Source organism: Onychostoma macrolepis, chromosome 08 (assembly GCF_012432095.1).
Source record: "Onychostoma macrolepis isolate SWU-2019 chromosome 08, ASM1243209v1, whole genome shotgun sequence".
NCBI classification, from domain to species: domain Eukaryota; kingdom Metazoa; phylum Chordata; class Actinopteri; order Cypriniformes; family Cyprinidae; genus Onychostoma; species Onychostoma macrolepis.
The window spans coordinates 1,351,264-1,366,101 of NC_081162.1; the positions used below are offsets into that span (position 1 = coordinate 1,351,264).

At 39.5% G+C, this 14,838-nt stretch overlaps 1 protein-coding gene across 1 annotated transcript in view; it reads right to left on the bottom strand.

Moving 5' to 3' along the window:
- Positions 1-8,175: 8,175 nt before the first annotated feature.
- Positions 8,176-14,838, bottom strand: part of LOC131545654 (DDB1- and CUL4-associated factor 1) — a 36,832-nt gene continuing 30,169 nt past the window's right edge. Inside the window, 1 exon segment of the mRNA XM_058784681.1 lies at positions 8,176-9,221. Within this exon segment, the coding sequence (XP_058640664.1) occupies positions 9,163-9,221 (59 nt within the window). The 3' untranslated portion in view covers positions 8,176-9,162.

The window sequence follows — 14,838 nt, forward strand, 5'->3', positions numbered from 1 at the left end:
TACAAATGCAATCAAACTGACCTTCTGGACAGAGAAAACTGCAACAGAAACAACCTACATATTAAACACACGACAGGAAATTCTAGTTAAATCATTCTAGTGTTGTGTGACTCAAGGAGGTCCAGACGGATCTGAAAGGGTCTTTGATTGTTCTCCTCATTTTGGTGAATGATCTCTGTGCTTTGATGAAGATGTTACTTGAGTCACTATCTACCATTGTAAAGTTGTAATTTCAACGATTAAGTGTTTCGAAGTGTTTTGGCTGTTGGAATTTTTTTGACTTTTTTCTGATGCAGATAGAGCTGGTTACACAATCGCATGGAAACGTTACAAGAGCATTTGGGCTGCTTTAATCTGATATTTGTGACCCAGTGGCCTAGTAAACGTTGTTTGTCCCACAGTAACTGAACCCGTGATACACAGATGTAGAGGGAATCCACACGGGCAGAGAAGAGGTAACCAAAACAAGACTGAAGATTCAAAAGTTAAGACACTTTGATCCACCTTTTCAAATAAAAAATAAAACAAATGAATAAATGTATAAAACGTTAAATTCAGCTTGATTTTCTCAGTTGTCATTTCTGTGTGGTACTGGTAGGTAAAATGCACATTATGAATAATCTATCTTCACAAAATACACTGAACAAAATTATAAACGCAACACTTTTGTTTTTGCCCCCATTTTTCATGAGCTGAACTCAAAGATCTAAGACTTTTTCTATGTACACAAAATGCCTATTTCTCTCAAATATTGTTCACAAATCTGTCTAAATCTGTGTCAGTGAGCACTTCTCCTTTGCCGAGATACTCCATCCACCTCACAGGTGTGGAATATCAAGATGCTGATTAGACAGCATGATTATTGCACAGGTGTGTCTTAGACTGGCCACAATAAAAGGCCACTCTAAAACCAGTCAGTATCTGGTGTGACCACCATTTGCCTCACGCAGTGCAACACATCTCCTTTGCATAGAGTTGATCAGGTTGTTGATTGTGGCCTGTGGAATGTCGGTCCACTCCTCTTCAATGGCTGTGCGAAGTTGCTGGATATTGGCAGGAACTGGATCACGCTGTCGTATACGCAGATCCAGAGCATCCCAAACATGCTCAATGGGTGACATGTCCGGTGAGTATGCTGGCATGCAAGAACTGGGATGTTTTCAGCTTCCAGGAATTGTGTACAGATCCTTGCAACATGGTGCCGTGCATTATCATGCTGCAACATGAGGTGATGGTCCTGTGAATGCACCTGTGTTCGTTGTCCATAAGTCGGTTATGACGACGAACTGCAGATGAGCTTCCCTGAGACGGTTTCAGACAGTTTATGCAGAAATTCTTTGGTTATGCAAACCGATTGTTGCAGCAGCTGTCTGGGTGGCTGATCTCAGACGATCTTGGAGGTGAAGATGCTGGATGTGGAGGTCCTGGGCTGGTGTGGTTACACGTGGTCGGCGGTTGTGCGGCCAGTTGGATGTACTGCCAAAATCTCAGAAACACTTTTGGAGACGGCTTATGGTAGAGAAATGAACATTCAATTCACGGGCAACAGCTCTGGTGGACATTCCTGCAGTCAGAATGCCAATTGCACGCTCCCTCAAAACTTGCGACATCTGTGGCATTGTGCTGTGTGATACCATTCCACATTTTAGAGTGGCCTTTTATTGTGGCCAGTCTAAGACACACCTGTGCAATAATCATGCTGTCTAATCAGCATCTTGATATGCCACACCTGTGAGGTGGATGGAGTATCTCGGCAAAAGAGAAGCGCTCACTAACACAGATTTAGACAGATTTGTGAACAATATTTGAGAGAAATAGGCCTTTTGTGTACACAGAAAAAGTCTTAGATCTTTGAGTTCAGCTCATGAAAAATGGGGGCAAAAACAAAAGTGTTGCGTTTATAATTTTGTTCAGTGTATATAGGGGTCCAGTAATTATTTTATTTTAGAGCCATAACAGCTAATCTGCAAGCTAGCCAGTCACGTAATTTATTTACACTGTGGGGTTGGCTTTCAGAATTTTGCACCTTGATATGCCACCGATTGATAAACCCCTCCGATTTTTTCTTCTTCAAGAAGCAATTTCTCCCGGGCATATGTGTTTCAAATTACAACAGTTGTCTGATTTTAGTGCAGCTCGAGGAGCTGGTATGTCAGCATCAAGACATTTTTTTCTTGATCATCTCATTTGCAAGGACTGGGACAGAAAATGAATTCCTGGAAGTTCTACTGCAGAGACAGCAGGCTGTGTTTTTAGTGGTACAGACTAATACTCTATGCAGGCACGGTTGTCTGTCTGTCACATGTCTGTTGGCAATCTTGCTTGCATTAAGCTGGATTCTTCCAGACATTCTCAACTGCTGCATTATTTTTAGGACAAACAGTATGACATATCACCCCGCAAAAATCGGTGCCGGTGGGGAGTGCATTTGTGACATATGTGGGCACAAAACAAGTTTCTGTTGCTGAGGGCAGTGCACTGCTGGAAACTGGATTTTCTTTCATGACACAGGCTGAGGCCCGGAGAATGGAGGTTGCACCCTCAGAGCACAAGTCTGATTCGCCTGCGAGTGAACAGCTCAGTGTCCTCTTTGATTCTCTCTGTTGTATCCACCGCCGCTTTGTATAGAGGATCTGGCACATGCATGGCTGAGGTCATGCTTTAATGCCTTTCCATTAATCAAATTGAAATTGAATTGAAAATTGAAATTGAAAGATCATCTTCTGCTAGGGGCACAATGGTGTTGCTATCTCAAGTTTGGTTCTCAATCTGGTTTTTCACCCGGAGGCACCTCTTTAGGTGATCCCCATCAGAAAAGACCTGTTGTTTCAGGTTTGTACAGTCTGGAATCCTCAAATGAGAATGTGGAAACATTGAGATTGACCCATAAACAGGGCTCTCGACTTGACTGGAGTCTTTCTTCTGCAATTAAGGGTGCTAGGGTTCTCTCCACTAGAAGGCTGTATGCACTGATGTGGAGAATATTGCTGTCCTGGTGAACAAATTGCCATGTGCACCGTTCACTGCCCGGTTAGTACTATTAGCTTATTAGCTGTGTGTTCGTGTCTTGTTTTGTTCAAGCACATGGCTTGTGATTGTTTTGCTGGCCATCTGGGGACTGTACCATGAAGCCGGTTTAGCAGGCTAGCCAGGTAAGTTTCAGTTTAGTTTGCACCAACTCTGGGTTTTAGGTACCATGAAAGTGGTTTGGCTTTTAGCAGTGTTCATTGCCATAGTAACTTACACTCCACAGGTAACCTGCTCCGTGGCCGGCTATGTTCTGGTTTAGAGATCTCAAACCGAAATTTGACCAATCAGCTTCAAGCAAAGTGACACATCTCTGATGCAATAAAGCCACTCCTCCAGTTTCTCTTACTCTACAGGACTCTAACGGATGCTACATAGTAAAACATTTTTAAAGATAAAAGTATCTGATTTTTAGAGATGATTATTTTTTATAATTATTTTATATTATTTATATAATTATTATACCCTTAATCCATTTACATTTACATTTAGTCATTTTGCAGACGCTTTTATCCAAAGCGACTTACAATTGGGGAATACATAAGCAATTCATCTTGAAGAGGCAATCAGACAGACAAAGTGCTTGTAACACAAAGTCTCAGGCATTGTTCAAATAAGTACAAGCTAGCAAGGGAAGGAATAAATAAAGAGAAAGAGATTTTTTTTTTTTTTTTTTTAAGTTTAGGATGAAGTCAAGTAGTGTCAAAAGAGATGAGTTTTCAGCTGTTGCTTGAAGATTGACAGGGATCCAGCACTCTGGATAGGGGTGGGAAGATCATTCCACCAGCCAGGAATGGTGAACGAGAATGTTCTGGAGAGTGATTTTGAGCCTCTCTGTGATGGTACCACGAGGCGTCGCTCACTAGCAGATCTCAGACTTCTGGAGGGGATGTAGATTCTTAATAGTGAGTACAAGTAGGCGGGTGCTGAGCCTGTGGTTGTTCTATATGCAAGCATCAGTGTCTTGAACTTGATGCGAGCTGCGACTGGTAGTCAATGCAATGAGATAAAGAGAGGTGTAACATGGGCTCTTTTGGGTTCGTTGAAGACCAGTCGTGCCGCCGCATTCTGAATCATTTGTAGAGGTTTGACTGTGTTTGATGGAAGTCCAGCCAGAAGAGCATTGCAGTAGTCCAGCCTAGAAATGACAAGGGCCTGGACAAGAAGTTGTGCAGCATGCTCTGTCAGAAAGGGCCTGATCTTTCTGATGTTGTGTAGTGCAAACCTGCAAGATCGAGCAGTCTTTGCAATGTGGTCTTTGAAGGTCAGCTGGTCATCAAAGATTACACCAAGATTTCTGACCGAAGTTGATGGGGTTATTGTCGATGAACCTAACTGGATCGTGAAGTCATGCTGTAGAGTCGGAGTGGCAGGAAAGACAAGAAGCTCAGTCTTTGCCAGGTTGAGCTGAAGGTGATGTTCTTTCATTCATGCCGAGATGTCCGCCAGGCAACCTGAGATCCTTGCAGCTACCGTTGGATCATCTGGTTGAAAAGAGAGATAGAGCTGTATGTCATCAGCGTAGCAATGGTAGGAGAATCCATGTGCCTGTATGATGGGACCCAGTGATGTAGTGTATGTGGAGAAGAGGAGGGGTCTAAACACCGATCCCTGAGGAACCCCAGTGACCAGTCGATGTGCTATGGATACCCCACCCCAGGCCACCCTGAAAGACTTACCAGTGAGATAGGATTCAAACCAGCGAAGTGGAATCCCAGTGATGCCCAGTGATGAGAGGGTGGACAGGAGTATCTGATGATTGACAGTAATCCATTACACAAGCCAGCTTAGTTTAATGTAATTACTAAGCCTTTATTTTAAATTAATATAAACATAGATAATATGCAATATAAATAAGTTTTACAATCAAAAGCTTTAAACATGGCTACATATGAGCTTAGATTTTTAAGTGTTTTTCTAACTATAAATATTATCAACTCTATAAACTAACTTTACAACTTTTACTTTGATAAATGATGTTTTCTTTAAGTTTTCCTCTTTCATGGATAGATCGTTTCATCTTGGTGTGTAAATGTTTAAATTCTTCATATTGTTCAATTTTTTAATCTTTGGTAGTGAATCGTACTGACTCTCTCACGAGAGGTAAATCACAGTTTAAGGCATGTGATTGGCTGCTCATTACTGATGTCACACATTCATGTGCATACACTCCATTAACTCAGGATCAAGCCTAAGTTGACAGAGAAAGCTGATGATAAGCTTCATGGTACCAACAAAGCCGGATTGGACTGGTTTGGTTTTGTCAACTCAAAACTAATCTTGTAACCCTGAGTTTGTTCAGCCACTATCATGGTACAGACCCCTGCTTTTGTTTTTGATTGAGCACATGGCTGTTTTTATGTTTGTTTCTTTGTTCCATGTGCTCTCACGTCTATTGTCTTGACCCCGCCCTTCTTGTTATCTGATTATTGGTTTATTTGCCTCACCTGTCCTCCCTCATTACCTGCCTTGTTTGCTCCCTATTTATTCTCCTTGTGTTTGCAGTCCTGTGCCAGTTTGTTGACGTCTGTACACCTTGTGTCCTGCCCTGCCAGTCATGTTGCCAGCCTGTTTTCCCTTATGGGCTAGTTTTTGTTTTATTTCCCCATCGACTCTGCACAATTGAGTCCTCGCTTCATCCCTTCACCCCCAACCCTGACACAGTGAGCCTTCATGAAACCTATCGGCTCTGAAGACTTTAACAGAGCCTCTGTTTGATCAAAGTGAGTCAGCCCTTGAGAGGCTTCTGACTCAAAAGCTGTTTCTTTTAATGGCCTTTACATCTCTTAAACACAATGGTGACCAACAGGCTTTAACAGTGAGTTTGCACAAGGATTTTGTTCCTGGTTTGGTTAAAGTCTTATTCTGACCTAAATTAGACTATGTACCTAAGGTACATTGTTTCCATTACATTCCGCTCTCAAGTTATGTTGTTGCAGTCATTTTCTTCTCCACCTATTGCACCACAGGAAAATAAAGAGACTGCACAGTCTTTGTCCTGTGAGAGCTTTGAGGATTTGCAATGACCGCATGAGCCAGTGGCATCAATGTGGCAGCGAATGAATTGTAGGCCTTACAATAATGTCTTTGCCCTCAAATTTCATTACCGTAATGAGAAAAATCTAATTTTCATTATAGTAATACAACAATATTTCAGTTGTACACTGCAATATGACTTTGTAATAGGTTTTCAAGTTTTCTAGTTAACTGCCTAAAAATCATTTTAACTAATTTACTAATCTATTGAGTCTATTTCTAATTCTTCGTCATCAGTTAGGAACCTAGTTGTGCTATTTGATAGCAATCTTTCTTTCGAAAGCCAAGAGTTAATTTACTTTTCCCATGCACGATGAATGATTACTAAAGCTATACCAAATCTATACATAAAAATGCAAAATTTATTTTCAGAGTAGTTCATGATTATTATTCACATTGTCTACTTTTGTAAAAATTCTAGTGGTGTCAAACGATTAATTGCGATTAATCGCATCCAAAATAAAAGTTTCTGTTCACATAATATGTGTGTGCGCTGTGTGTATTTATTATGTATAAATACAAACACATGCACATATATATTTAAGAAAAATGTAATGTTTATATATTCAATATATTTATATATAATATAAATATGAATATAAATATATACATGTAAATATTTTTAAAATATATACAGTGTATGTGTGCGTTTATATACACATAAATATACACAGTACACAAACATATGTATAAAAAAAAAAAAAAAAAACTTATTTTGGATGCGATCAATTGTTGACAGCACTAAAAAATGTATAATGCTGCTAGTAAAATGCACAAGCCACTGGCCAAAGGCTTCCACTTGGTTTTGGTTCAGGTGAAACACTTAACTTGAAAATGTACTCCTTTTAGACAAATTTTCAGCTGATAAAAAAATTAAAAGGCATAATATTTCTAGGCTTTGCGACAGGTATACATTGTATGAGCTAGCAGACAGCGCTTTTGTTCTTTCCCCTGATTGTACTGGTGAAAGAATCAGTTTCAGTGGGAGAAAAAAACCCCCCAAAAAACAACCATCTTTCTCTTTATTTATTCCTTTCCTTGCTAGCTTGTACTTATTTAAACAATGCCTGAGACTTGGTGTTGCGAGCACTCCCATCTGCTGATTACCTCTTCAAGATGAATCGCTTTATGTATTCCCCAATTGTAAGTCCCTTTGGATAAAAGCGTCTGCAAAATGACTAAATGTAAATGTCATGGGTCTTCATTTCTCCATACTTAGGTACTCAGTTCCCCTGAAATTCACACAGGTGTCCCAGTAGAATGTGACATTCTGAACAATATATGCATTGTTTCATATTATGTAACCTGAATTGATTTGGGTGAAATGTTTGCTTGCTATATAGCCTATATGTGACCCTGGACCACAAAACCAGTCTTAAGTCGCTGTGGTATATTTGTAGCAATAGCCAAAAATACATTGTATGCGTCAAAATTATTGATTTTTCTTTTATGCCAAAAATCATTAGGATATTAAGTAAAGATCATGTTCCATGATATTTTGTAAATTTCCTACCGTAAATATATCAAAACTTAATTTTTGATTAGTAATATGCATTGCTAAGAATTCATTTGGACAACTTTAAAGGTGATTTTCTCAATATTTAGATTTTTTTTTTTTGTACCTTCAGATTCCAGATTTTCAAATAGTTGTATCTCAGCCAAATATTGTCCAAACCATACATCAATGGTAAGCTTATTTATTCAGCTTTCAGATGTATAAATCTCAGAAAAATTTACCCTTATAACTGGTTTTGTGCTCCAGGGTCACATATTTTTAAAATGAATGTGACTTCATATTTGAATTATGAAAAAAATAAAAATAAAAATCAAGGCAATTTTAAGTGTCAAATAATTGAATACATAGTCAGCATCGCCTGTTTGGGGTTGTGTCTAGTTTTGTTAGTACAAAAGTCCAAAGGACCTTAAAACAAGTTGAGTGAATTAAATGCAAGAGATACAGGCAGATAAAACTACAACAGGCAAAGGTTTTAGCCAAATTGAGAGTGAAAGTAACTAAAGTAGTATTTTCAGATGTATGGTGAACAGAGATTGATGACAATGACATCCCTTAGATTAACAAATCTGTCACTCAAAAAATGAATAAGACAAAGCAACAATTTACTCTGGTTTATTGTAATAACATTTATAGTAAAAATATTTTTAATACATTTTGTACACAATGTTGCCTTAGATCTTTACTTTTGGAAAGGCATGAACAAAAAAGTTAAACCAAAAAGTAAATGGAGGCTGTACACAGATGCTAAAAAATGTTTAACTTCATTTGAAATGCAGTTTAAGAAGCAAACAGGTGCATCTGCAAGTGCAACGGTTAACTTCCTCCCAAAGACAAGCCAACGCTGCTGCAGATCTGAGCACAGGTCAGCGGTACCACAGGCCTTCAGTCCTTTACGTGAATTTAGAAGTCAACAGAAATTATTGCTCATTAAACGTGGTGCAACATCTCAATCCAATCAGTCAGCCGACAAAAGGGGCCTTAAAAGCGCTTTCTTGTAAAATGAAACCGATGCAATGGCTAACAAAACTACCATTCAAAAAGCAAAAATGGATGAACTAAACGTCTAAGCAACTAGATTTTCAGATGTTTAGATGAAATCAAACTCGGGATCACCTGAGGAGTGCTGGGCAGGTCAAAGGTCGACAGCATACATACATCCAGACGTACATATCTGCGCATGCAAAGAGTGTATCGGAGCTACCCAGAACTCCTCTAGACAGCGGTCAAACAACACAAAACACGCTAATGTATGAATGCAACACGGGTGCACATGTGCCAAGTGTTGTTCCATCAATCCATCAGTACAGTTCTTTAAAAATGATCCGATATTCAAAGAGGGCAACGCTGTAGAAAGAACTTTACCAAAAACAAACATCAGACAAATTACATTCGTTTCATATGAGATGTCCTTATATAAAACTATGTTTGTTTACAATTTTCCTGCAGGTCCATAGATGTCATTTTTGGAGCAGCGTGCACATGGACCATCCACACCACGACCTGACACTCATCAGCTGCTGCCATCCTGTGACTTTCTCTCAGATCTTCTCACTGAGCTTCAAGACGGGCTGAGCGCTTGAGGATCACTCGTTCAGGGAAAGGATTATATCATCTTCCAGGTCTGAGTTATCAGAGCTGTCTGCTACAGGAAGAACAGAACAACGTCAGAAAAAAAAACAACTGCAAGAAAACAAATGACGGCAACGAAAGAAAAGCAGCAAAAAGAGCATGCAAGAAATGAAACAAACATGAAGGGGAAGGACGTCAGAAACTGTCACCGCCGACAGCAAACAGCTGCTGATGCTGTATAAGCCGTCAACGTCAGAGTCCGCTCTTATAATTGATTAGAATCTGTGTCTGTTATCACCTGCTACAGGCCAAAAGTGAAGGAGGAATACATATAATCTCAACCACAGTGCTTTGAAGGAAGTTGCGTCTCTAAATGTATTCACAGGATTTCCACATGCTGAGTGTTTAGTGTCACTCCAGCGCACTAACAGTAGCCGTCAACAATACTGGTTGATCAATATGTTACCAGCAACGAAGATACGTTTTTCTGTTTGGATGATATAAGTGCGGACACATCAGCGAGATTTGACATGCAAACAGGCCTGTTGCTCATTGTCACTAGCATCGCGATGTACAGCGGGTAAAATAAGTATTGAACACGTCACCATTTTTCTCAGTTAATATATTTGTAAAGGTGCTGTTATGACATTTTCACCAGATGTCGGCAACAACTCAAGTAATCCATACATACAAAGAGAACAAAACAATGAAGTTCTGTGTAATAAAATGGACTGACACAGGGGAAAGTATTGAGCTACTGAAATGTGTTTAATACTTAGTACAAAAGGCTCTGTTGGTAACGAGAGCTTCAAGACGCTCCTGCAGGAGAAACTAGCGGCATGCGTTGCTCATCTTGAAGGATCTGTGGGTCTCTTCTATGAACTCTGACCTTTAGTTCTTATTTTCTATTGGATTGAAGTCAGGTGATTGTCTGGCCGTTCTAGCAGCTTTACTTTCTTTCTCTGAAACCCGTCCAGAGTTTGCTTGGCTGCGTTTGGGATCATTGTCAGCCTCGTTTCATCTTCATCATCCTGGTTCTGTAGCTGTTGGGACTGAAGCAGCTAATATCCATCTCCACTGACGAGGGGCAGGATTGCTTTCTAATTACTGAGAGATTTCAGCTGGTGTCTTGGCTTTCCATGCCTTTTTGAACCTCCCTTTCTTCATGTGTTCAGTACTTTTTCTCTGTGACGCTTCACTTTATTACACATAACTTCATTTCTGAACTTATTAGTATGTATGGATTACTTGGGTTGTTACCGACATCTGGTGAAAATTTCAAGTCAACAGCTCCTTTAGAAATATATTTACTGAGAAAAATGGTGACGTGTTCAATACTTATTTTACCCGCTGTATAAAGAACAGCTCACACAGAAGTCATTCAAACCAGACAGTGTTTCTGCTGGTCAGCTCGGTGAACTCACATGACCACCTTGAACACCAGTGAAACCAGTGTGCTGCAAAATAACTCCTACTGGAATGACTTTGATGGTGCAGTCACAGAAATGTATGAACTAAACTGTGGAAAGCAGAGCTTTTATTTTGATGCCACTGAGAATCGTTGCAGAGAAGCCATGGAAGTTCATCTTTAACTTGTTTCTAGGTTTCAAGCTCCCTTTCTCCCTCTCCATTAGTTTACGGCCTTTTTAACACTTTCCCTGCCATTGATGGAATTTTTCTGGCTTTGTGTTTTCATTGGTATTTAATTTATTTTTTAAAGCACAAGCTCTGTTCATTCTTTTGATACATTGCACGTTCAGATATTCATAAAACAAAATATTCTGTGAGCCATGAAAGTTTTGTGAAAATGATCAAAAATGCTGATGACAATTTTTTTTTTTTTTTTAAATGCTGATGGTGCAAGAGTTAACGGTTCTGTTTAATAAGAAAAGGCAAGCATTATAATATATTGTTGGTATACAATAATGAATGGTGCCCCTGTTTCTGAATCCAAAAAAAGTGTATCCATCCATCATAAAACTACTCCACACGGCTCCGGGGTGTTAATAAAGGGCTTCTGAAGCCAAACGATGCGTTAGTTTAAGAAAAATGTAGATTTTTAAAACTTTATAAACTGAAATGTGCAGAGTCCGGTCGCTCAAGCAGGCACGTTCACGACGAGGCGATCGAGCGTATGACGCAGGTGTAATGTAAGCTCCGGGGAGAGAGTGACGAACGCAGACGCACAGAGGAGAAAGCAACTCATTTAAACATCCTGGGTATCGACACGAACGCACCATTTTAATAAAAACAGAAACAATTTACTTGTTCACTTGGTTTGCCTGAGCTGTATATAAAACTTGGTTCTCGTGAGATTACACGCTTCTCCCGAAGCTTACGTTACACCTTTCGTTACGCCTGCGTCATACGCTCGACCGCCTCGTCGTGAACGTGCCTGCTTGAGCGACCGGAAGCTGCACATTTCAGTTTATAAAGTTTTAAGAATCTACATTTTTCTTAAACTAACGCATCGTTTGGCTTCAGAAGCCCTTTATTAACACCCCGGAGCCGTGTGGAGTAGTTTTATGATGGATACACTTTTTTTGGATTCAGAAACAGGGGCACCATTCACTGCAATTATACAGATTGGAGCAGACAGGACAGTGTGGAATATAACTCTGAATGTGTTCGTCTGAAAGAGGAATGTCAGACACGTCTAGGATGCCCTGAGGGAGAGTAAATCTTTGAGTAATTTTCATTTTTGGGTGAACTATCCTTTAAATCATGTATATTCAAACTGGTTGTGTCATTTACGTCATAATTCACCATGTACTGTATATATTATTAGTAGGGGTGCGCGATATGACCAAAATCTTATATCACGATATGACTAACTTTATATCACAATAACGGTATACATCATAACGCAATTTTTTTTCTTTTAAAAAAAGTTATGATATTAAAATCTTTGATACCATAGAATTTTCATAATCCTTGTCACCAATGTCAATATCAAACTAATACATGCCTAAAAATAGACAAAACAAACAAACAAAACAAAAAAACTCAAGCTCACTGAAAATAAATAAACAGTGATGAAATAAGGATAAGAAACTAATTGCAAGCAATAGGACAAAAAACTACAATAAATAAGAAACGCTACATACAGTGTGTAAATTAAGTCTTCACTGTGTTAATTATATCCATCTATGATAGATATTAAAACGTGTATTATGTATAGATTCTATACATGTATATATAAATATAATTTTTTTATTATTATTTCTTCTTATTAAAGTTACAAAAGTGATTTAGTCAAGAGCAGTGAGAGATTTTCTAGCAATGTGCTATGATTAATATGAATGTTAATTTATGATTAATATGAACGAATATTGGACAGCTTCCCCTTGAAGTCCGGATCCAATACTGTTACATATGCGTTTTCTCTTTCAGCTGTTTTCTCTCTTTTAAGACCTAAATCTCTGTCTTTATGAGGATACTTGCCAAGACGGGGATTCTGACGCATATAAGTGTGTTTATCGAATTGTTCAAAGGCAATAAAGTGGAAAAAAGAAAAGAAAAGCGCGGTCCTCTCACACAGAAACAGAGACGGCGCACGCATATAGCTCTGTTGTTTGTGTTTCAACGGCTTAAAATCGGTTGTCTTAAAACTGCAGTGCTTAAAAACACGTGTCCATGCTACAGATGTAGTCCCTCGTTTAGGAACGAGCTCCTCGTTTTCTTCTGGTTCCGTCTCCCCTTCACGCCCCATGGTGTGTAAAGATCTCAGTCATCCAAATGATTAAAAAGTATTAGCGTAAACAATGTATTTTGCGACACCACGAAATAAACGATACACTTTTTATTTCGTCCATCCGATATACAGTGAGGAAAATAAGTATTTGAACACCCTGCTATTTTGCAAGTTCTCCCACTTAGAAATCATGGAGGGGTCTGAAATTGTCATCGTAGGTGCATGTCCACTGTGAGAGACATAATCTAAAAAAAAAAAATCCATAAATCACAATGTATGATTTTTTAACTATTTATTTGTATGATACAGCTGCAAATAAGTATTTGAACACCTGAGAAAATCAATGTTAATATTTGGTACAGTAGCCTTTGTTTGCAATTACAGAGGTCAAACGTTTCCTGTAGTTTTCACCAGGTTTGCACACACTGCAGGAGGGATTTTGGCCTCCTCCACACAGATCTTCTCTAGATCAGTCAGGTTTCTGGCCTGTCGCTGAGAAACACGGAGTTTGAGCTCCCTCAAAGATTCTCTATTGGGTTTAGGTCTGGAGACTGGCTCGGCCACGCCAGAACCTTGATATGCTTCTTACAGAGCCACTCCTTGGTTATCCTGGCTGTGTGCTTGGTCATTGTCATGTTGGAAGACCCAGCCTCGACCCATCTTCAATGCTCTAACTGAGGGAAGGAGGTTGTTCCCCAAAATCTCGCAATACATGGCCCCGGTCATCCTCTCCTTAATACAGTGCAGTCGCCCTGTCCCATGTGCAGAAAAACACCCCCAAAGCATGATGCTACCACCCCATGCTTCACAGTAGGGATGGTGTTCTTGGGATGGTACTCATCATTCTTCTTCCTCCAAACACGTTTAGTGGAATTATGACCAAAAGTTCTATTTTGGTCTCATCTGACCACATGACTTTCTCCCATGACTCCTCTGGATCATCCAAATGGTCATTGGCAAACTTAAGTCGGGCCTGGACATGTGCTGGTTTAAGCAGGGGAACCTTCCGTGCCATGCATGATTTCAAACCATGGCGTCTTAGTGTATTACCAACAGTAACCTTGGAAGCGGTGGTCCCAGCTCTTTTCAGGTCATTGACCAGCTCCTCCCGTGTAGTTCTGGGCTGATTTCTCACCTTTCTTAGGATCATTGAGACCCCACGGTGAGATCTTGCATGGAGCCCCAGTCCGAGGAGATTGACAGTCATGTTTAGCTTCTTCCATTTTCTAATGATTGCTCCAACAGTGGACCTTTTTCACCAAGCTGCTTGGCAATTTCCCGTAGCCCTTTCCAGCCTTGTGGAGGTGTACAATTTTGTCTCTAGTGTCTTTGGACAGCTCTTTGGTCTTGGCCATGTTAGTAGTTGGATTCTTACTGATTGTATGGGGTGGACAGGTGTCTTTATGCAGCTAACGACCTCAAACAGGTGCATCTAATTTAGGATAATAAATGGAGTGGAGGTGGACATTTTAAAGGCAGACTAACAGGTCTTTGAGGGTCAGAATTCTAGCTGATAGACAGGTGTTCAAATACTTATTTGCAGCTGTATCATACAAATAAATAGTTAAAAATCATACATTGTGATTTCTGGATTTTTTTTAGATTATGTCTCTGACAGTGGACATGCACCTACGATGACAATTTCAGACCCCTCCATGATTTCTAAGTGGGAGAACTTGCAAAATAGCAGGGTGTTCAAATACTTATTTTCCTCACTGTATATCGTCATATCTCACAGCCCTAATTATTAGTGATAGCTAGTCTTCATTTAAGAAAATGTGATTCCCAGTGACTTGCTTAATTAGTTAATTAAGGTCACACCAAGTAGTTTGTAAGTTACTGGTGCTAAATTCCATATTAATGCAGACATAACTGTAACACTTAAAATAATTTGTGTTTCAATAATTTCATGTTATTTTGAGCTCATGTGTGATATAAAAATCAAACGTTTTGCGTGGGGTTTCTGCAGTGAGCAGTGTGTGTGTGTGTGTGTGTC